The following is a 21,665-nucleotide window of genomic DNA, read 5'->3' as shown; positions in this document are numbered from 1 at the left end:
TACAGGGGCAGCTGTCTGCCTCGTAACAAAATACCCCGAAGTGATGCTGGAGTGTCCACCCTCATGCACACAGCGCCTTCTCTCAGGTGTGAGAACACAAATATTCTACATGCAGCGAGAGCATCAAGCCCCTGGCCTGGTCAGCGTAAACAGAGTTCATGAAACAAAGAGGCATTTTTCTGCATTAATGACTGGATTGAAAAGGTGTTTATTTCAGACTTCTTTCAAGCTGTGACATTGGCTGAGGTTCTATTTCAAAAACGGCACAGGGAGGCGCCTTAATTAGAACAACTTAATAAAGCACGATGTCCATATTCTTCTTCTATGCCCAAAGGCATGTCGGCATGATCAACATAATATGAATAAGATGAATATGATAAATATCAGTTGAACTGAACTGAATTGAATCAAACTGAATTGAACTGAATTTTATTCTTCTTTGTTAATGATACATTTATCCAGATTTTACTTAAAAGCATACATTTAAATATATATGTTTTAAAATAAAAAATAAAACATAATAGAATGATCTATCAAATTACGAAATTAAAGGTGACAAATTAAAAAGTATTTTTAAATACTATGAAAATATCTATAATGAAGGAAAATGTTTTACGGTAAAGAAACATTAGTCATAAGCATTGCCCTTGGTACAGTAGTTAACTTTTTCAATTAAGTGTGCAGCTATGCATGTGCAATTTTTACAATTAAATGTGCAACAGTATTTCCAGCAGCAGTGAAAACGCCATCATCAAGTATGCTATAATTGGTTTTGAAAGGGTCTAAATGAATTGTTGCTCTCCTCATTAGACTGACATGCACGAAAGCACTATAAGTCAGAAGAATGTTGTCCTGATTATTATTATGCACAAAAAGAATACAAGTTAGGCAGTTGTAAAATAAAGCAGGGGACAGACAGTTACATTAATAAAGCAATAATGCAGCTAGTTCATCAGCCAGCAATGCAAAAATGCCCGGAGGCAGCAATCAAAAATTAATATTAATTATTATGAGAATTGTGCATTAACTTGAAACTATTAATTATACATCTGCAACATGCTTCTACTTTCAGAACATTTGTGCACAAAGTCTTAATTTATTACATACATTTGATGAAAGATTGGGAAAAATGCCATACAACTTACATCTGGATTGGTTTATAAACTTGAATTTGAATCTATAATTATGCAGATTTCAAAATCACAGAAGTCCTTTGAAACTGTAACATTGGCAACATTGCATGTTTTGGGGGTTGGGCACTCTCATTGCAATTTAAGTTGGCTCTCTAATGGATGTAGTAAATCATTTAGGACTTTAAATCAGCCATTAACTAAATTTCAGGAGGTTTAAACTCCCCGAATGTGTGGATAATGACAGCTGGTATATCTCAGTTAAACAGCATAATGGCAAATTAACCTTCTTAAGCTTATTCAATTTGAAATAATGCTGTGCCTTTGAAGTATAACATGTATGCAGTAAAACAACTATTTTTGTCTTTATGCATGGACAGAGTCATGACAACAAAACATTTACTGTGCACCACAAACTGTTATCCTATTTGTTTGACTGCAGAGCTCATGTCTAAGAGCTGATGATGTGGGGTTTAGGATGACGCGGAGCCGCACACAGTGAAAGGCAAGTACAATATAAAATCAATATAAGCAAAACATTCAAAGGATATTATGCTTCACTTTGGATGATTAAAAGTATAGAATATGGGCAAAAAAACTGAAAGTGACAGGTACATGTTGAAAAAAATGTATTCTCTCATTAGTGATACATGCATCAAAAAATCTGGGGTATATTATTAAGTGCCACATGTCACTGTTGATCTTTACCTCTCCTAGTATTAAGAAGTATCAGTCTTCATATGCCTTCACATGCCTTCGATGCAGCCCATGCACTTGTAGACTCGTGCTGCAGAGCTGAGAGAACTGGCCTAAACTGTCGGCACCGTGCTTCGACTACACAAAACCCAAATACATCAGATAAATTCCACATTTCTCACATAAGTGTCAACAAATACTTTTTTCATTTCTTTTTTGACCTGAATCTAAACATTTTACTGAATGCTCAGCGCAGTGGGTTAGACCACAGTCCTGCTCCCCGGTGGGTCTGGGGTTCGAGTCCCGCTTGGGGTGCCTTGCGACGGACTGGCGTCCCGTCCTGGGTGTGTCCCCTCCCCCTCCGGCCTTACGCCCTGTGTTACCGGGTAGGCTCCGGTTCCCCGCGACCCCGTATGGGACAAGCGGTTCTGAAAATGTGTGTGTGTGTGCTCAAAAATCAAGTTTTTCAATTCTATTTAGAAAGTGTATTAACTTGAAAAGGCTCCATGTGTTCTAACGGAGGTTTTAAGACATTCGAATCAGAACGTTAAATTCCTACACATCTTTTTGTGTTATGGAAAAACTGATCACTAAAGAGGGACAGAAGCATACCTTGTTCCAAAACAACAAGGGCTTCAAGTGGTATGGCCTTAGAGGAGGTGGGCGGCACTCCATTGTGAAATAACTGCACGTTCTGTATTAACTCACCGAGATCAGTTCGCTACATGCTTTTCCTCCATTCTTGAAAACTTAATGCTTCTGTACCGAACCAGCCCGGTCCAGAACAGCAAAACTCTTGACAATTATGCAGTCACCTGGGTAGCTATTTTGATTTGAGCCAGAAAGTGAACTGGAGGGTAAAAGAGTAATTAAAGAAACTTGCTCGGATGAGCTTCAAAAGCTTTCAAATGTAGTACAACTGCATAAAGCTCGAAAGTAATAATAAATCTAAATAATATGACCTATAAATTATGAAGTACATCAAAAAGGGCTATAATTATTTGGAGGTATGTTGTCTACACTGATATGTGAAATTAGCGTACAAGACGCTATATGTACATTTTTTTCTTGGTTAGGGTTGACTTGAGTCACTGTTATGTTTTAAAAACATTGAATAATATCGTATGATTTTAGGTTACAATATGCAATTAACATTCCGCATACTGTGCCAGCTGCAGTTACTTTGAGGTCAAGTTAAAGAATCAGTGCTCTTGCAATACTATGCTCTTGGAGTTCCTTGACTGTGACATGGAAATGTAAAAGTGCAAAGGCATCAGGTAAATAATAATGTAAAAACAAACTGAAATATTAACTTTCAATAGCAGTTTGAAATGGATGAACATACGAAAGATGCCAATGTTAACCACCGCATTCCATATGCTGAAAAAATGCAAACAAAATATTTAGATGTCTAAGTATCTAAGCAGGATGCTTCATGATTTTAAAAGTTCACTGCAAAGGTTATAGAAAATCTCAGGTGACTTTCACCATGCAATGTTCAGTCCATGCCAGAGATTAAGTGGCTAATTTCATTTCACCATATTCATATTTCATGATGTTATGAACAGGATCCAAATAATAATGATGCTTAAATGTTTCTTCTGGGAGACCTTGAGAATGAAGGGACAGATGGACTGTTGTTGTGATCCTCAAAGTGTTATTACCAAAATAAAAGAAAAACAAGTTGTTCTCTTTACATTTAATACTTTGTCTATCCATTCACTTCAAATCTCTGCAATTGACACTAATGTTGGAAAATCCACTAACACCTTTCTTTTAACTAACAAAACAGTTATCCATATAATCACCCAAAACTACATACATTTATATTTACTTAGCTAATCCTTTACAGCAAACTTACTTATAATGTTGAGCTGCTTAAAGCTAGATAAAAGACATGAGAGCAGGTGTGACATGATATTTCCACTGAAAAAAGCTTCACCTTCTTCAAATCATTTCTGCTTTTTCTATTCTCAATGAAGTTAATTAATTGTTAATTAAATTAATTAAAATTAATTAATTAACTACTTTATACTATAGTATAAAGTAATTTATGATAATAACAAAATCGCATGACTGTCTTGCAGACGGTACAATATCAAAAAATAAATGAAGGAAGTATTCTATCAGATTTTATTTATCAAGTGAATTTAGAGTTAAGCACTGCAAACAACCAAACAGTAAAAGATCCTTTTTATCTGACTGTGCTGTGATCAAAACTATTTTATATAAAATAAAGTACAAACCGAAAATTAACTTAAAAATGGATATGGAGATCAAAAGTGTTCTTTGATAAATGATAATCCAAGCATTTCATTAATAAAATGAAACCGAATACACCAGATTGACATGCATCATGTGAAATGCATTCGGCTATTCAGGAAAATCGAGACTAATATCCTGCTTTAGTCAATATCAGTTGGGTTATAATACAGAAGATACAGTTTAATGCATTGTAATTCAATTTAAATACCATTAGATCACTAAAATGACAGTTCTATTGCGGAATGACAGATTACAAAACTTGTAATTGAAGATAGTCGTACATTTAATGTAAATTCTCTCTTTAAATTGTTAAAGAAATGCACCAAACACAATGTACGTAAAAGGAATAAAGTAATAGTGTACTTTGTTGATATGTTCAGAGGAAATATTCATACTTTTAAAGTATGCCTCATAAAGTAGACAAAGCCACAATTTAAATGTACCTAAAAGCTTTGTTTGGTGTAATATGTTGGGACTGTTCACTTTCAGCTGAATGAGTTTATAGAGCCTCTTGGGATGAAAGGGCACAACTTCTAAACTCTGCAAGAGGCATCAGTTTATTTCAAAATCAGCAAATAATAAACACATTTAAATCGGATATACAATTACAGAGGTGTCAGAAAGCAAAGGCCTTGCGTAGGAGATTTCAGCTTCAGCTAAATGAAGTGACATTTTTGACCAAATTTTCCCAAAGCTGGAGGCTCCTGCACAAATGTACTGAATATTGGGATACTGTTGAATGATATTCCATAAAGGATGGAGGATGCTTCACCAAATTTTTAAAGAGATCATAATTATTAAATGTAGCTGAGTCCTTGCAGCTACAGGATTTGAGCCCTACCTTCAAATTGCCAGGCAATGACCCTAAAACGTCCACTGCCTTCTGCTCCTACTATATGACCGTTGATTTACTTACAATCATAGCAGAATTTCAAAGCCATTTTTCAAGCCTTTGCACCTTAGGCCAGGCTCGGTTATTAACATGTCATCTGCTGTTGACCACAATTTGTCCAGCGGGGGTCACAGTGGTCCAGAACCTATCCCAGAAGCATAGGGCACTAGCCTAGAAAAGGTACACACCAGATGCAACGCCAAACCATCACAGAGTAATCACACACATTCAGAGATACCATTTCATGTCTTTGCACTGTTTGAAGACACTTGAGCACCTGGTGGAAACTCATGCAAACAAGGGGAAAACATGAATACTTCACACAACCGAGGAGCTGTAAGGCACCTATTTGACCCATGGGTCCACATGTTGCTTGTTTCACACCTGTTTTATGAATGCTGATATACGATACATATAAAATGTAACTATTTGGATTTTCATAAGAACTGTTTAAAAAAAACAAAAATAATGATAACAATAATATTCCTTGGAATTTGGAATAAGGTGGCAGAGTAGTATGGCAGCATAATACAGGCGAATCATAGGACCTGGGCTGCATGACTGCATGAAGTGTAGGTTCAAGCTTCAGTCAGTCTGTGTGAAGTTTATATGATCTCCCCGTGTACACATGGATTTCCTTCTGCAATGCAAAGATGTTTCAGGTGAATTGGTGATGCTAAATATGACTTGTGTGTGTGTGTGTGTATGGATGGACTGGCGTCTTGTCTGGGGTGTACTCATGTTAGCCTAGTACCCTATGCTTCTGGTGTAGGGTCCAGACCATTGCAAACTCTACCTTAGGATAAGTGATTACTGCTAGTGACTGGATGGCATTTGAATGGCTAATTTTGTAGAAGATATCTGGATAAAGGCCTTAAAATGTGTTATTTTCAGATGTACTGTACACATAACTTGTTCAATAAAAATGTAGGTACACAAGTACCATAGCGAACTGTTCTTTCATATTTACGGACAAGAGGTACAGTGTCGGAGCAGGGAAGAAAAAAGCATAGGGTTACTCAAGATACTGGACATCTAAATGAGGTACCTGAGAAAAGATGACAATTAGGTTATAAGATAAAGGAATAATATAAAGAGAATTCCTTTAAAAATGTTTGCCTTAAAAAGTTCACATCCTCTTCCTTGTTGCAAAAGCAGCATTTTTCTGGTCCAATTACATTAGCGATAGTTACATTACTAAGGTCCCTGTGACAGCGTTACTGCTATCGAGCAAATGTAGTAAAGCCATATTCATCGTGTGGCATCTGTTGCGTTCAGTGTGTGTGTGTACAGTGCACTGTGATGAGCCATGACGGATCATAATGAACCACAATGAGCCATGACACACCACGATAGGCCATAATGAACAATGACGAATAACGACGAACCGTGGTGGAGCATGTTGAACCATGATGGATCAAAATCTTCACTGATCTCAGCAGTCACCACCTCCACCACCATCGTCATCGTCGTCATAAGCATCTTCGTCATCTTCATCATCTTCATCAGCATCTCTCGCGATACAACATCTGCCAGGACTCAGAGGAGGTCAATGGAGGAACAGCGAGATGTTGGTTCATCCCCTTCATCACTGAAATAACGTTACTCACATACCCGAATGCGCAAATATTATTTTTGTGTCATCACATGATAGCTAATTTAATTTGTACCCTTATTCAGTAGCATATTATGAAACGATTGACACGACATATGTTAAAGGAACACGTGTGGGACAGATTATGAATGCGAATTTTTTTTATTGCAAGTGTAAACATCTTCGTTTTCATTCTTCATTCATTTCATTTCAACGAACAAATAAATGGTAAAGTACGATAATAAAACCACGGCGACGAGAGAGAGACACGTGTGTGTGCAATATTGTATTGTTTGTAAGAAAAATCAACGTAAAATGACATTTAAATGTCTAAGAAACGCAAACAGCAGTAAAAACAGACCTTGTTTAAAGGTGTCTTTTATTATGTAGCTCATCCATATAGTTATAATTATGGTGTAACTTCACTGGTAATTTTAACTGGTAATTTTATCTTTTAACCTGGAATGTGACTCGATCTCCCCTCTTCACACGTTTAATGGTCTCACGCCCACTTTTTACTCCCGGAAATCAGGTTCCTGAATTTATCTGTTACTAAAATTCTACAAGGATTATATTTAACTCACTGTGTGTTAATTTCCGAATTTTAAATGCTAATTACAGTTTTAGTCGTTAAATATTATACTTTCCTTTCCGAGGAATTTTGGTGCTTTTTTCAAATTCATTTCCAATGAATGCAATACCAGAAATATTTACTGCTTAAATATTAAATACATATACGCCGTTTGTTTTATGAAGGTTAATCAGAAATGAGACAAGGACTATGCTGAAATGTCATTTAAAAAAAAAAAAAACAAAAAGTAGTTGCCGTTAAATTGTGTATTTTGAGTTTCTGATAATTAATTCCAAACTGAGGCGTGAATTTTACGTTTTCTGTTAACTCTCGGCAGTTTGGTGCACCATACCATAGTAAAGCTGGATCAGCCAGGTGGGCTTCCTTCGAGCCCCCTTGCGAACGGTGTTGTTGTATACTGGTCATTCCCCGTCTTTCGACGCGAGCATTCATTCAAACTCAAACTGCTGACAACACAACAGCTGCACTTTTTCCATTTTTGCGTCTGATCGCGAACAAAACCGTCACGCAAGGACATCTCCCAGCGTGGGCTCGCTTCCAGAACGGGTCACTTGTGTTGTAACCACGTTGAGTCGCATCATCAGCGCAGCGTCTTTGGCGCGAAACCCCCCTCATCATGGTCCATCATCCTCAGGTACAGCACTGAAAAGCACCTGGGCGCACACACACATTTATTACATAGACTGTGTATGACACTAAGAAAAAACTTCTTAGAAATGTGTGTATAGGTGCGCAAGAATAGTAGTGCCAATTATTCATTGCTAAGGAAAAGAGGATATATATGCTGCATGTATTTAACGATTAGTGTTAGAAGTTTACACTTCAGTTACACACTGGATTTGTCTCCGATCTTTTTCATAGAACATGTTGTACTGCCTTAAGTTTTTTAAAATAATAATAAAAATCTAAAGAGACCCTTAGTGATGAACATTCGTACTGCTTTTTTGATTCCGGATTAAAATACAACATCATGTCTAGCGACATTATCAAATTTCGATGTTAAAAAAAACGATATATTTTCTACGATTGGTATATGAAAAAGATTTTTATGTCCACGTTAGACAGAAAGAATCGGCGACGTGAGGTTTTCTACATTCATGCGACAAATTTTATAAATGTTTGTACTGTTTATTTTTTTTGAAATGTGGCAGTAATAAGATAAGAACGTGGGTCACATGCGGTGTCTTTCTGAAGGTGTCACGCACGTCGCGTGCACAGCGCACCTATATGATGCATAGTCCTCCTCCTCGCCAGCCCAAGTCACGCCGAGGGTCTCCTGTTGCCCCCTGTTGACCCGTCCGGGTGCGCGTGTGTGCACGCGCGTGACGTCACGCAGCGCTGGCGGCTCACCGCAGCCTCTCACGGACGCCGCGCCGCGAGGACACAAGTTGTCAGGCTGCAAAGGGGACCGGACACGCACCTCCTCACTCCGTTTGCGCAGCGCCGCCTGTCCGCGCTCCTTCCTGTATGGTGGATATTATCTTCAGCTCGTCTTTCTTGGGTGATATGGGGGATCATTCCAAAAGTGAGTACTGTGCTGTACCGTAGTACTACCGTGTTTGTTGCGTTCCTCAGCCACCATCTGTCACACACACAGCGGCAGCAGCAGGCTGTTTTCCAGCGGAGTCAGTCTCGCATTTGTTTGTGATTGTGTGCACTTACACTGTTAGCACAAGCAAGCAGGGCTGGATTGTAACACTCGTGTGATCTCAAGAACGGGGACATGTTGCGCGTGGAACTGCTGGACAGACAATGTGCGAAATGTGCCGTGATTGTTAAGTAACGCGTTCTTCGCGGCGCGACGAGAGAGAAAGAAAGTGGCAAAACTGCGGAAACTCGCCTCCTCCTTAAAAAATGCTACGAAAAAGTATTAGATTAATTGCTACTCTGACCTGAGTTCAGTGTGATGCTTTTGTTCGAGGTGACGTCGTCGTAGCATGCGGGATAAACAACATTGTAATTTAAACTAGCGCGGCGTGCTGTTTTACTGAATCACTTCGGAGTCAGAAGTAGTACCTTGATGAAGGGTACTGAACTGAAGAAGCGGAGGGGGGTTCTGAGCTGGAATCCTCAAATTACAAGACACACACACACACACACACACACACACACACACCATCTACTGCCTACTGCCAGTGTTTAGTCAAAACGCAAATTAGCGCCGAAAACACACGGCCGAGTTGTTCCGAGCGAACAATGAACAGTGCCGTAAACGTGTATTTCTCTGCGTGGACATAACGTGGGGCACGGTGCGGGGCTTTCGTGGGTCTGCGTTGTTCTGCGCGTGAAGGTGGGCAGGATGACTGACACCCGGACCCCCCGTCTGCTCTCCCGCAGAGAAGTCGAGCATCGCCATGTGTGTGGGCTGTGGAAGTCAGATCCACGACCAGTACATCCTGCGGGTCTCCCCGGACCTCGAGTGGCACGCGGCCTGTCTCAAGTGCGCCGAGTGCAGTCAGTACCTGGACGAGACGTGCACGTGCTTCGTGCGGGACGGCAAGACGTACTGCAAGCGGGATTATGTGCGGTAGGAGCCGGCGAACAACTTTTTTCACTTAACACGCAGGCAGAGCCACAAGCACAGCATTCGTTGTCGTTATACAGCATCCCTTTTGTTCAAGGTAATTTTTACCGTGTTGAGGCAGGGAAAATACTTTGTTGTACAATGCTGGGTAAGAATTGTAAAACGGAATATATCCCACATTCTAAATCACAGTAGTAGGCAAAGACATCAAAAGGTCATAATTGTCGTGCTAAATAAAGAACCTTATTTTCTGTCACGAAGAATACACATAATTAAATAACTACAGAGAGAAACATCATGTCGTGAGCAAAAAAACACACATCACACACACATGTACCGCGTGTAGCGTCAAAAGTAATTTGACGCGTGGAGTCTCAATAATATTTCGCTTTCTCGAACGGCACTTTTTATTGATATATACGACGCTCTGGTACTCGTAATTTCATTCGTTATTTTGTAACGAAACAACTGTCAGTAGGTAAAAACCCAATATTTATATGAAGAGGCTATATGATAGATATAATAAAAAATCTTACATATATAGATATCTATAGAGATAGGTAATAAAAATGTAGTATATAGAGCCCATTCACATACTGTATAAGTAATGTAAGTATCCATACATGTGCTCTTAGGTTATTCGGTATCAAGTGTGCCACGTGCGGCCTGGGCTTCAGCAGCAGTGACCTGGTGATGCGGGCCCGGGACAGTGTGTACCACATCGAGTGCTTCCGCTGCTCCGTGTGCAGCCGCCAGCTGCTGCCCGGGGACGAGTTCTCGGTGCGGGACGACGAGCTGCTATGCCGTGCTGACCACGGGCTGCTGCTGGAGCGGAGCGGGGCCGGGAGCCCCGAGAGCCCGGGACACGTGCATCCGCACAGGGCGCTGCACATGGCCGGTACGGCTGTCTCTTCACTCCTTTAGCATCATCATCATCATCATCATCATAACCAATATAAACCGACATTATTATTATTATTATTATTATTATTATTATTATTATTATTTCTTATTATTGTTATTTCCAATACTTCTCACAATATATCTCTTCAAACTGCTTTTAGTGCGTTTAAACTATTTTCATTGCTGTTCTTATTTCATTTTGACATACATATTAAAGACATAGAAAATGTTATCATATATATGAATTATTATTCGTTTCTTTGTTTCCTTATTTCATTTTGACATACATATGAAAGACATAGAAAATGTTAGCATATATATGAATTATTATTCGTTTCTTTGTTTCAACAAAGCACCCTTGTAAAAAATTATTATCCTACGTATGATCCATTATTATTACAAGTTCTATTTCATTCTGACAAAGAATCCATAGAAAGTATAAATAATATCAATATACATGGAATTTTCGGACGTATTTAATCTATTGCTGTTACAGTTTTTCTTATCGATGCGGATTTTTTGGGAAAGTACTTTAGTTAAACGAAAGCCTATTGGAAAATATGAGTGTTTGAAAAGTTTGTGCTCCTTTGATCATATTAATGTTTCGGACATTTTCGGCTTGATTTAAAGACAGTTAATCAGTCAGCCTGTCGTAAGTACTAACATTATGGCAATATTGTTTCAGGCTAACTTATTGTTTCAACTCTCAGAATGACTGTCTGTCTTTAGGCTTTTTCTCTGTTAAACATGTAGTTGAATGTTCATTTCAGCACGTTTGGTTATGTTAACCTAATATTTCGTCAAAACAATGAACAATATTTGAAATATTATGTTGTTTGTCGACTCAGAGATTTCAAATGAAATCTTGCTTGATCACGCGCAGAAGTAAAGTTGGTAAATGCAGTTCTTATAATTAAATATTGCAGCGGTGTTGCGTTACGTCGGGGGTTCAGTTGTCAGTCACTTTCTGAACACACTTCTTTGTCTTCGCGGATAAAGCGGGGCGGCGGTCTTTGGTTCGAACCCCACTCCTACACAACCCTTCATCAAGGTACTTACTCGGAAGCGATGTAAGAAAATACCTCGAGTTTTTTTTTTTAATTCTTTTATTTACTTACTATAGCGAGATGTAGGAACTTCGCTAGTCAGTTTATAATCTTGGGAGAGGAGAACCACGTATAAAAACATCAGCAGCGAATTTGCGTTTGCTGGTTCGAATGACTGCAGACAGAAATAACAGTGTTATAGCACAGTGTTAGTATAGTATTGGTAGAGTGCAGTACAATGTCCAGCACGGACTGACAGCGTCCCGCTTCGAACTCGGATCAGTGTGTAAATGTGCCTTTGCCTGTGAAGTTGCTGTTTGATGCGTGATCCTTTGTTGGCCCCAACAGAGGCCATTCATCCACTGACAGCTGTCATAATTCAGCGTTATCCCAAATCATAAAAACTATCTATTTCTACGACGGGAAACCTTTATAAAATAAGCTTATATCCCAGTGACTAACCTTTCAGTCAAAACTGAATGTTGATATAAATACTGATAAATAATATTAAATGAATAAAGCATTATTATTATTATTATTATTATTATTATTATTATTATTATTAATAGGCTAAATTGAGACACTGAGAATCTTTAATACTTTTTTAATATTTTTGTAATTACACTTTACACATGTTTAACCCTGGTGGGAAATCTTCTTTACACCATGTCATAACATCTCTCCCACAGCGGCTTCATCTTAAATGATTCTTTTGCGCTTTTGTGACTTTCTGTGAAACAGGAGTTGGTTCAACGAATTTTTTTCTAAACGTTCACTTATTTGTGTGTGTGTGTGTGTGTGTGTGTGTGCGCGCGCGCGCGCGCTGTCCGTTCCTGCAGCGGACCCGGTGTCCGTGAGACAGGCGCCCCACCGGACGCACGCGCACAAGCAGTCGGAGAAGACGACCCGCGTGCGAACGGTGCTCAACGAGAAGCAGCTGCACACTCTGCGCACGTGCTACAACGCGAACCCGCGGCCGGACGCGCTCATGAAGGAGCAGCTCGTGGAGATGACGGGCCTGAGCCCGCGGGTCATCCGCGTGTGGTTCCAGAACAAGCGCTGCAAGGACAAAAAGAGGAGCATCCTTATGAAGCAGCTGCAGCAGCAGCAGCACAGCGACAAAACCGTAAGGCTGCAGAGCACTGAAAAAAAAGTTGAAATGTTACATCACAGCGCGCTGCACTGCTGAAAAATTAACTCTTACCATTTAGTTTTGTCCATGTGCTTAGGTCATTTGTAGCCAGCACTGTATGCCCTGCATAATAATAATAATTTCAGTGATTTTTTTTTTTTTCCTTTTGAGAGAGAAAATGAAAATTTTCTGTTATTCTTGACCTGAACCCTATGACTTTGACCCTATGATTGAGAGACCGAATGTCGTATATATTCTTCATGTATAAAATTTTGGCATTATATTACTTCTTTTAAGATAGTTTTCTGAACGTTCTTGGGTCTTACATACAGCTGTATAATTTAGAAAGGTTAGGGTACATTAAATGAAAAAGGTATTTCAATAACAGTATTTCTTCCTATTGCATAGGTAACAATATTGTGACAAAAATCAAACAGATTTGCCCCGAGTTTGTTGCATATTAAAAAACCCTTGCAGAAAAAATGAATTTCGGATGGAGATCTAATAGGACTGTACATTTGATGTCTCGAGATTTAAAGTTCTGAACTGCGTAACGTTTAATAAACGTAAAAATCTGCATTTTTGTCTCCTTTTAGAACCTCCAGGGACTCACAGGTACTCCGCTGGTAGCAGGTAGTCCAATCAGACATGACAACACCGTTCAAGGGAACCCAGTGGAGGTACAAACCTACCAGCCTCCTTGGAAAGCCCTGAGTGAGTTTGCCTTGCAGAGTGACCTGGACCAGCCTGCCTTCCAGCAACTGGTGAGGGAAAAGATCCTTTGAAACAATACAGGCCACAACAACAAAAGACGATAATAATCCCCTACCTCATATCAGTGTCATGTAATATTTCTTTGCCCTACTAAATTTTGATTTCTGTTCAACATAATAGGAATACGAGATCAAATGTCATTGGTTGAAAACAGTTCATTACAAATTATCAACAAAAATACATATATCTCCCCTGTGCCTTAAATAGTTTCCATAACTAACTGTTTTCGCCAGGGTATGTTTTAGGAAGTGATATTACTCAGATGGATAAATTTAGTAAACATGTTGAGAACAGGAAGCATTGTTCAACAAGGACAGAATTCTTACCACAGGACAATATTGACTTTACAAATGGCACCAGGGTAAAATGAGTTATGTTGCTTTGTGAAAGACCCTGACTGTGCTCTACACTGTACGGAGAAGACGGCCCATCATTAGACTCTCGATACCTTTCTCTGAGCCACTGCCGCTATAAGGGACACTTTAACACAATGCAAAATGCTTCCACAGATTAATGCAAAATATAACAACTGATGCAACACTTGTACTGTTCATATGCATATTATTGTGAAACATCCAGCTTCATAAGATGAATATGCCGGTATACCGTATTTGAACAAATACTTACACGTACCTCTTCCTCGATCCAGGTGTCTTTTTCAGAATCGGGTTCCTTGGGTAATTCCTCGGGCAGTGATGTGACCTCCTTGTCATCGCAGCTACCCGACACTCCAAATAGTATGGTGCCGAGCCCTGTGGAGACGTGAGGCCCAGCGACACGATCCCCAGGCCCACTGGCATCAACCCCAGGCCCGGCATGTTCCCGCCCTCCTGCATGACAACAGACAAGTTTACCACAGAGTCGAAGGGACATACATCTTTCAAAAGAAGATTTGTCGTGGAAGATGTATTGTTTTGTGATCGTTACCTACATGAGGTCTTCAACGTCACTTATATGAGATCTTCAACCTTACCGACATGATCTTTGTTACCCACATGAGAACTTTGTTAACCCACATGATCTTCGGCGTTACCGACATAAGATTTTTAAGCAAGATGGTTCAAGTAATTGTGAGGATTTGGGTGACAAAAACCGGTGTCAAATATAACAGTCTCTCCACTTGAGTCCAACACCACTGAAGACATCGTGAAGGATATACAAAGCAGTCTCTCTTTCTAATATTGATTTGGAGCCACTGACTCTTTCATGTTGAACATTTTCATTCGTTGGTGATCATTGTGTCTCATTTCTTAAAAGTTTTTTTTTTATATAAATATATATATGTACATATATATATATATATATATATAGGCTATATTTCGTTAATGAGTGTCGAGGTCCTGGTGTTTGTCTTCATGCGCATGGTTTCCGGAGATGATATAAAACATATTCTTGTTGTAAAATATTTTATCTTAATGGACGAAGGACATATTGTGCCTCTCGAACAAAAATTAAGTTATTGTTATTTATTGCCAGAACAACAGTAAAACTGATCATAATAATAAAAAGAAAAATAATTATTATTGTTTAATGCTTGATACACTTTTTGCGCTAAAGATGTGTGCATTATCTCGCAGAAACCGTAAAGGTCCGTGTTTCTATCTCATAATCAAAGTGAATCATTCCTTTTTTCCATATTAAATCGATCTGCCTTGAGGACTATTATTGTGACAAGGCTTTTCACCTAAGGTTCTTTGATAAACATCAAGCTATTTTAAACTGATGTCAAAAACAAACAAATAGAAGGCCACTCCTGTTCTAAATCTTTATTTTTATTGCCGCATATCTGTCTATGCCCTTTATTTATATATTTAATTCTGGTTTAATTGGATAGCTCCCTTGCACTGGGGAAAGGGCTTCCAAAATGTGAATCATGTAATTAATATTTATTAATCTCTGTGAATCAAGGAAATAGGAAGGAACAGGACCGTAAATTTAAGTAAATTTAATCCAGTTTAAAATAAAAGCGGTCACAATTATTCTCTCTGAATTTCAACATCTTTAGCTCGCATCAAAAGCGAACTACTTCTAGTTTTATTACCATGGGAAAAGATAAACACCAGCCATCGCGGATCTCCAAAACAGTTAAAATTACATGAACCTCATCATGGGTTAGGTAATCCATTAATGTGTAGTGCGACTGGTTTTGACAAACGCGAAACGAAATGCTTCAAGGGGGCTGTGTTTAGACGCGTTCGGTGAGTCTTGGTGGGTAAAACCAAGAAGAGAACAAACAACGTGTCGACTCAATCACTGCGGCCAAGCCCTCGGATAATGATAAGAGCAGCATGTGTGGAATGGTCACGCGTGTTTCAGTGATACCCACTGGTGGTCTCGGCCGGTCGGCCGGCTCTGACTCTCCATCAGTCCAGTTTGTCTCGTTAGGTCCCCAGTCCAGACAGACGAGTTCCGGCCACCTCAGTCTTATCTGCACCCGGAATCACCTGTAAAAGGAGCTCCGACAAACACACACGTGGTTCCCCGGCAGACGCCCGTGTCCGCGGCCTGGACCAGGTGGCTCGTTGGCAACGTTGCTGCTCGGCTCCGTCACGTCCGTTCGACTCGTGTCCGGACACTACAGGACCTGCCACCTTAGTCTGTCCCGAAATTTAATGGCAGGAAATATCTAAGGTGTCTCTGAAAGGATAGTAGCTAGACTGCATTCGCGGCCGTCGCCTGGAAGTCTGAAAGTTATGCGTTCGAATCCCACGCTGCTGTGATAAAGGCCTGCTCACGATCAAGATTCTTGCCCTGAGCTGATACAGGAAAAAAAAAAAAAAACCTGCTGTATAATGTGGCAAATCATTTGCAGAAAGGATTATCCAGCACCGTACGTCCCTTCGGACGAGAATGAGGTAAATGAAAGTGCGCAGTAATGCGACGGGACTTGATCCGCTGTACAGCTGAAGGAATCTCTGAAGTTACTCCCTCCGCATCTTGGCTGTGCTCCATCTTCAAGTTCTCCTTCATGGAAAAAAAAAGTTGAAAACGCACATTAAGGCTTAGAAAATGAAAATTGCATGCATATAAATAAATACAAAGAAATAATTCCACCTGGATGCTTTTAAAAATGAACGTTCTCGTTAATAAAAGCGTTTTTAACGATATCAGTTGGTAGCCCATGCATGTCCCGTTCACTTCGTCAACTTTTCCCGAGTTAGGAAGTTATTAGTAAAAATTAAACGACTGCGGAAAATTTCTCTTATTTCGGAAAAGGTGGCAGTAAATTAAAGACACCAGATGACGATTCTTTGTAGCTATTAATTAAATAAATACTAGCGAATCACCAACGTATATAAAGATTTTTCTAAGTGGGTGGTTTGTGCAGCACGTTGATTGAAAAAGAACACATTCTCATTAACTGATGAACGTTAAAATTCAACAGTGTGTAATAATCAAAACAATACATGTCGTATTTGAAGAGATTAAGAAAGAACCGTGAGTGACCGTGACGGGAATCCGACACACTGGACCGGTGTCAGTGTCACCACCACAACCGTGGTCGTTGATAGCGCTCCAATCACTGTCATTTGTCATTTTTTTTTTTTTTAAAAGTCGTTTAGTCAGTGACCAATATTCGTTTTAGTGAAATGTGAAGAATGAGTTAAAGGTAAAAATATATATTCTTACCCAAAAGTACACATAAATTCGCGCCACACCGATGCCTTTTAAAAGACTGGAGCTTTTATCCGCAAAAAATCCGTGCGCTTCTTTCTTTTTTTTTTTTTTTTTTTTTTTACTTCAAATTAGAAACGTATTTATCTCCGCAGCGCCTCTAAATATAAACAGATATTTTTCACTGAGTAAATGTACGGCAATGCTGAAAGGAAACATGACAAACGGAACTGGAAAATGTATTAAAAAGTATAAAGTTATGTCTGACCAAAATTATCGCAGTGTGATAGTAAAATGATATTATCATGTCATGACCGAAATCCCATTCCCCACAGAAATATTGGTTTTATCGTTTGACTCAAAAATAAGTGCACCCAATTGTCCATTATTTTTTTTCCCAGTTACTGCAACGTCTAACAGTTTGAACTCGCAGCGATCGGAATGTGACTCGCTGCTTTACCTCGAAATCCCTCAGCTCTGTACCACACATTCAGATCCTATCTAACCCCGTCCCCACTGTTAATTTAATTTAATTATATCGTGCATTTGTCATGATGGTGGGTTGTACTTAGTTTGTAAAGTACGTATTATACTTCATTTGGGTTGTTTACATTGTTGTCATTTTTACAAAGGGTTATCTTGTGAAAACAATACTGATTGCGACAGAGAGAGAGAGAAAAAAATCCAGGCTTAAGACGGAGAAAATTCCACAACGGGTCATAATGATTAGACATTATGAAATGCAAGAGAGGCTTTGACAACATTTCAGTTAACGCCAATAACATCTGCTAGAAATGTGTCATTAAGCAGCTATTTCAGTGGTGTGTATCTGTAGTTATCATGATCTCCAAGAAAAACAAACAGTGGTGATCCTCACTCAGGGGTCTCCAAAACCAAGGGAAGACCCCCCAGAGCTTCGTCATTACATAGCATATTATCAAAAGTAATACTACAAATATACTCCCTCCACCCAAAATATTAATTTATACACCAAATGCATGTGTACAGGATCTACTTTCCTTAAACGAAAGGTCAGAAGGTCCTCCCCTTTGTTTTATTTCTTTTTAAACAAAACAAAGACAAGTTTTTAGCAGACATTTTGCAATTTCAAAATTATTATATATGTACGTGTGTGAGAAAGGTCAACATTAAAAAGATTGTGTAAGAGAAAAAAAATCTTGAATTCATTAAAAGACTAGAAATCTTAGGAGAATGGAAACGCTTTTAGGAACCAGACCAAAGTATTTTATGAATTTCTTTTACTTAGACTAAAAAAAGGTTGTAAAGTCTGGAAGACAAAGCATTGGAAGTCAAAAACATAGCAGCCTGTTTCTATCTTGACGAATGGCTCCCAAATTCAGTCTGTGTAAACTGTACTCATTTTTCACATTGATCCCCCCCCCCCCCACTGTCCTCCTTACTTTTTTTTTTTTTTTTTAGAATTACATGCACACACACAGCAGAGGTTCTTAAGAACCAGGATTACTGCGTCTAAGATTTCTGACTTATCTGCATTGTTGAAAGTATAAGGAAATTAGAATTCAGAAGAGACAGGGGAAAAGTTTTTGAAAATATGCAGATATAATGATATAATGAATATTGATGGAAGGAAGTACCTTAAAACGTGACTCATCTCAACCACTTGCATGGCTTCCAAGGCAAAATAGGAACAGAAGTAGTTGGCCAATGCCTTCTCCATGAGTATGTGTGGGGTGCCAACGTGAGAAGACACGTCAAATCCGCACACTCACAGTGCAGCGCTGGCTTTACCTACCGTGCCACCGCGTCCATGTCACAACACAATGAATATATTCAACTAGTAAATATGAACTTTAAATCTGGCTTGCCTTGTATTTTAAAAGGTTCTACATCTAACTCAAGTTTAATGTAGCAAGGAGAAGGTCCCAAGGTTTCAACAAAGTCTTGTAGGTGACAAATTAAGCATATCTGCTTACTTGATAAAAGAAAGACCTTTCAGTTGTGCGCTTTTGAGGACAAGGGAGAACTCTTTGCATCTTACAAATCTCGAAGCCACAGAAACACAGTAATGATGCTGTATTCTACAAAGTTAAATATACCCAACAACTTGTTTTCATTTGTATTAAAAACATAGATGAGAATTAAATTCTTATTATGCATTTCAGTTCAAAAAAAAAAACGGGAGACAGTAATAAATAACTTTATTAAATGTACTGTATATGTAACTAAATAAATTAAGGGTTTGCAGTATTTCATAAACCAAGGTATTTTAACCAAAAATAAATATACCACTGGGAAACATGGCTCAAACTAATGAAAGAATATACATATGAATCAAACAAAGAGTGCAAATTAAATAAATTGGTACAAAACAGTTATATAGAAACTATAAACAAGACAATGGTCACAGTTATCAGAACAATATTTGTTATTGTTATCAAAGAGCTACAATACACTTAAAGTCACTTCTCAGCTGGTAAATGTGTTTTAAGAGAGCTTTTTGTGTCCGTGATTATCATTCAGTAAATGTCCATTTCTTAACCTTTTCACAAACATTTTATACTCACTTGAAATATTATTTTTTTAAGAAAAAGAAGCAATAAGAAAAAGCATTATGTAAGTGGCAAAAATTTTGGCGACTTCTATTTCAGCTTCAAATTCTTCTGAAAAGAAAAATGCTCATTAAATTAAAAGTCGATAAACCTATTTAGTGTAATAATTAGCCATTCCCTTTTCACTCCAATTCCATTGGTCTATTCAGCAGTCAGTCATCCTGCTTCTTGAGGAAAAACTGAAGTGCCTCTTCCCATTGTCCTCGAGGGAAACGGTTTGGCAGCTCGAGAACATCGTCACACACAGAGTCTTTTTCTGAGGGTAAAATAATGAGACGGAGAGATCACACGCTAAGGAACATGCTGAAAGTGTTCATCAAAACGTTTCCGAAGCCACATACACAATGCATAAGGTCATAAAGGAATTGTCATGTAAAATGCAAAGACAACAATTTGTTAAGACTTTGTTGTTAACAACTGGTGTGGATCAATGACTTATCAGACATGAGATCTCACTGCATAACTGGAAAATTAAAGGTAAACAAACTTCTGAAAAAAAGAGAACCCAGAACCAACCTCTTTCCTGGGATGTCCTGGCTGTGGTCTGAAATGAATTCTGTGCGCAATCCTAGAGGGAGAAGAAAAAGTTGATGATAATGGATTAATAATGGATTCATGTTTGACAAGAGAGGAAAGTGAGCCCAAAGCCATCAACTAACTGAAAAAGGGCTTTGTCCTGTGATTGGGCAATGGGGTACCATACCTCTCCAGACCTGTTCACAGTATACACACACAGTATACCACACTTCTGATGTTGGGGGGATCACTTTGCTTCTCCTTACCATGCAAACTTTAACCGAAGTTAACTGCTAAACTGTCAATGTAATTCTAATACAGGTTGTAAAAAAAGAAAACGACATACTATGCACAGAAGAAGAATAACTTTGTTTTGTCTCTTGTATTCTCAGAGACAAACTATACTCCCTTCGAGCAGCTAAATTGCCACATTAAAGCAGATTTTTCTTTCTTTGACAATGGGCGAGTTAACACGCAGAGACAACAAATGAATCATCTCTAATCTTAAATTACACACATAATGAAGGGCCAGTGTCAACATCCCTTTAGAATGGCACATAAGTTGTGTTTTATTGATCTGTGGAACAAAGGCAGTTTTGTAAGAAACTGACACCACAACATGTGCATCTTTGCAAAACCAACGGCACAAGGAAAGTCTTAACTTTCCAACACACCTACACTATAGCACTTTATGAACAACCAGAAAATTTAATACTGCTTTGTACTTCAGTAAATGACTCTACCCTTAATATACATTCAGTTCAAACTACTTGCAAAATAAAGTTTGTGGTTTTAACATGGAAATGGGCAAGAAGCAGAAGAGAAAAATATACTTTCATAATAACTTATGTAACATAAAATATGACCTCCTTCAATTTTGAAATTTTGACTGAAACAAATTACATCATTCTTGTAAAAGGAAATCCAACAGGGAAGCATAAATGAGTCCATGAACTTCAAGTTAAGCTAGGTGCCTCTCCACCTAAGCAGGAGACTTGGGAAGCAACAGCTTCACCTATTATATGTATTTCTATGAGATGCATGTTGTTTTGGAGAAAAGCATCTGCTAAACACACACACACACACACATTTTCAGAACCGCTTGTCCCTTACGGGGTCACGGGGAACCGGAGCCTACCCGGCAACACAGGGCGTAAGGCCAGAGGGGGAAGGGGACACACCCAGGACGGGACGCCAGTCCGCCGCAAGGCACCCCAAGAGGGACTCGAACCCCAGACCCACCGGACAGCAGGACTGCAGTCCAACCCACTGCGCCACCGCACCCCCTATCTGCTAAACAAATAAATGTAAATGTAAAATATGTATTTGCACATATTCACACCCTGGGGGGGGGGGAATTTCGGCAAAATAGTACGAAACAAAAAAGATTCGTCT

At 39.0% G+C, this 21,665-nt stretch overlaps 2 protein-coding genes across 3 annotated transcripts in view; one reads left to right on the top strand and one right to left on the bottom strand.

Moving 5' to 3' along the window:
- Positions 1 to 8,549: 8,549 nt before the first annotated feature.
- On the top strand, positions 8,550 to 14,734 carry isl2a (ISL LIM homeobox 2a). Its single transcript, XM_018763444.2, has 6 exons — positions 8,550 to 8,694; positions 9,507 to 9,696; positions 10,329 to 10,591; positions 12,482 to 12,768; positions 13,371 to 13,538; positions 14,198 to 14,734. The coding sequence occupies exons 1-6, from the start codon at positions 8,637 to 8,639 to the stop codon at positions 14,312 to 14,314; spliced, it is 1,083 nt and encodes a 360-aa protein (XP_018618960.1). The 5' UTR covers positions 8,550 to 8,636; the 3' UTR covers positions 14,315 to 14,734.
- A 4,658-nt stretch (positions 14,735 to 19,392) lies between these two features.
- The window catches only part of scaper (S-phase cyclin A-associated protein in the ER), a 97,260-nt gene continuing 94,987 nt past the window's right edge, over positions 19,393 to 21,665 (bottom strand). For both annotated transcript variants that reach the window (XM_018763772.2, XM_018763773.2), the window contains exons 30-31: positions 20,271 to 20,322; positions 19,393 to 20,010 (exon numbers count right to left, since the gene is read on the bottom strand). In XM_018763772.2, the coding sequence (XP_018619288.2) occupies positions 19,907 to 20,010; positions 20,271 to 20,322 (156 nt within the window). In that variant the 3' untranslated portion in view covers positions 19,393 to 19,906. The remainder of the gene's footprint in view (positions 20,011 to 20,270; positions 20,323 to 21,665) is intronic.

This window comes from Scleropages formosus, chromosome 11 (genome assembly GCF_900964775.1).
Source record: "Scleropages formosus chromosome 11, fSclFor1.1, whole genome shotgun sequence".
Lineage (NCBI taxonomy): Eukaryota > Metazoa > Chordata > Actinopteri > Osteoglossiformes > Osteoglossidae > Scleropages > Scleropages formosus.
This window is presented reverse-complemented; position numbering and strand designations above follow the sequence as displayed.

What these genes read in the sequence shown, in the direction of transcription:
- isl2a (XM_018763444.2), top strand. Translation starts at nt 8,637, where the DNA reads ATGGTGGATATTATCTTCAGCTCGTCTTTCTTGGGTGATATGGGGGAT. An exon ending in CAGGGCGCTGCACATGGCCG is followed by an intron (nt 10,592 to 12,481) that starts GTACGGCTGTCT and finishes CCGTTCCTGCAG; the next exon opens with CGGACCCGGTGTCCGTGAGA. An exon ending in AGCAGCACAGCGACAAAACC is followed by an intron (nt 12,769 to 13,370) that starts GTAAGGCTGCAG and finishes GTCTCCTTTTAG; the next exon opens with AACCTCCAGGGACTCACAGG.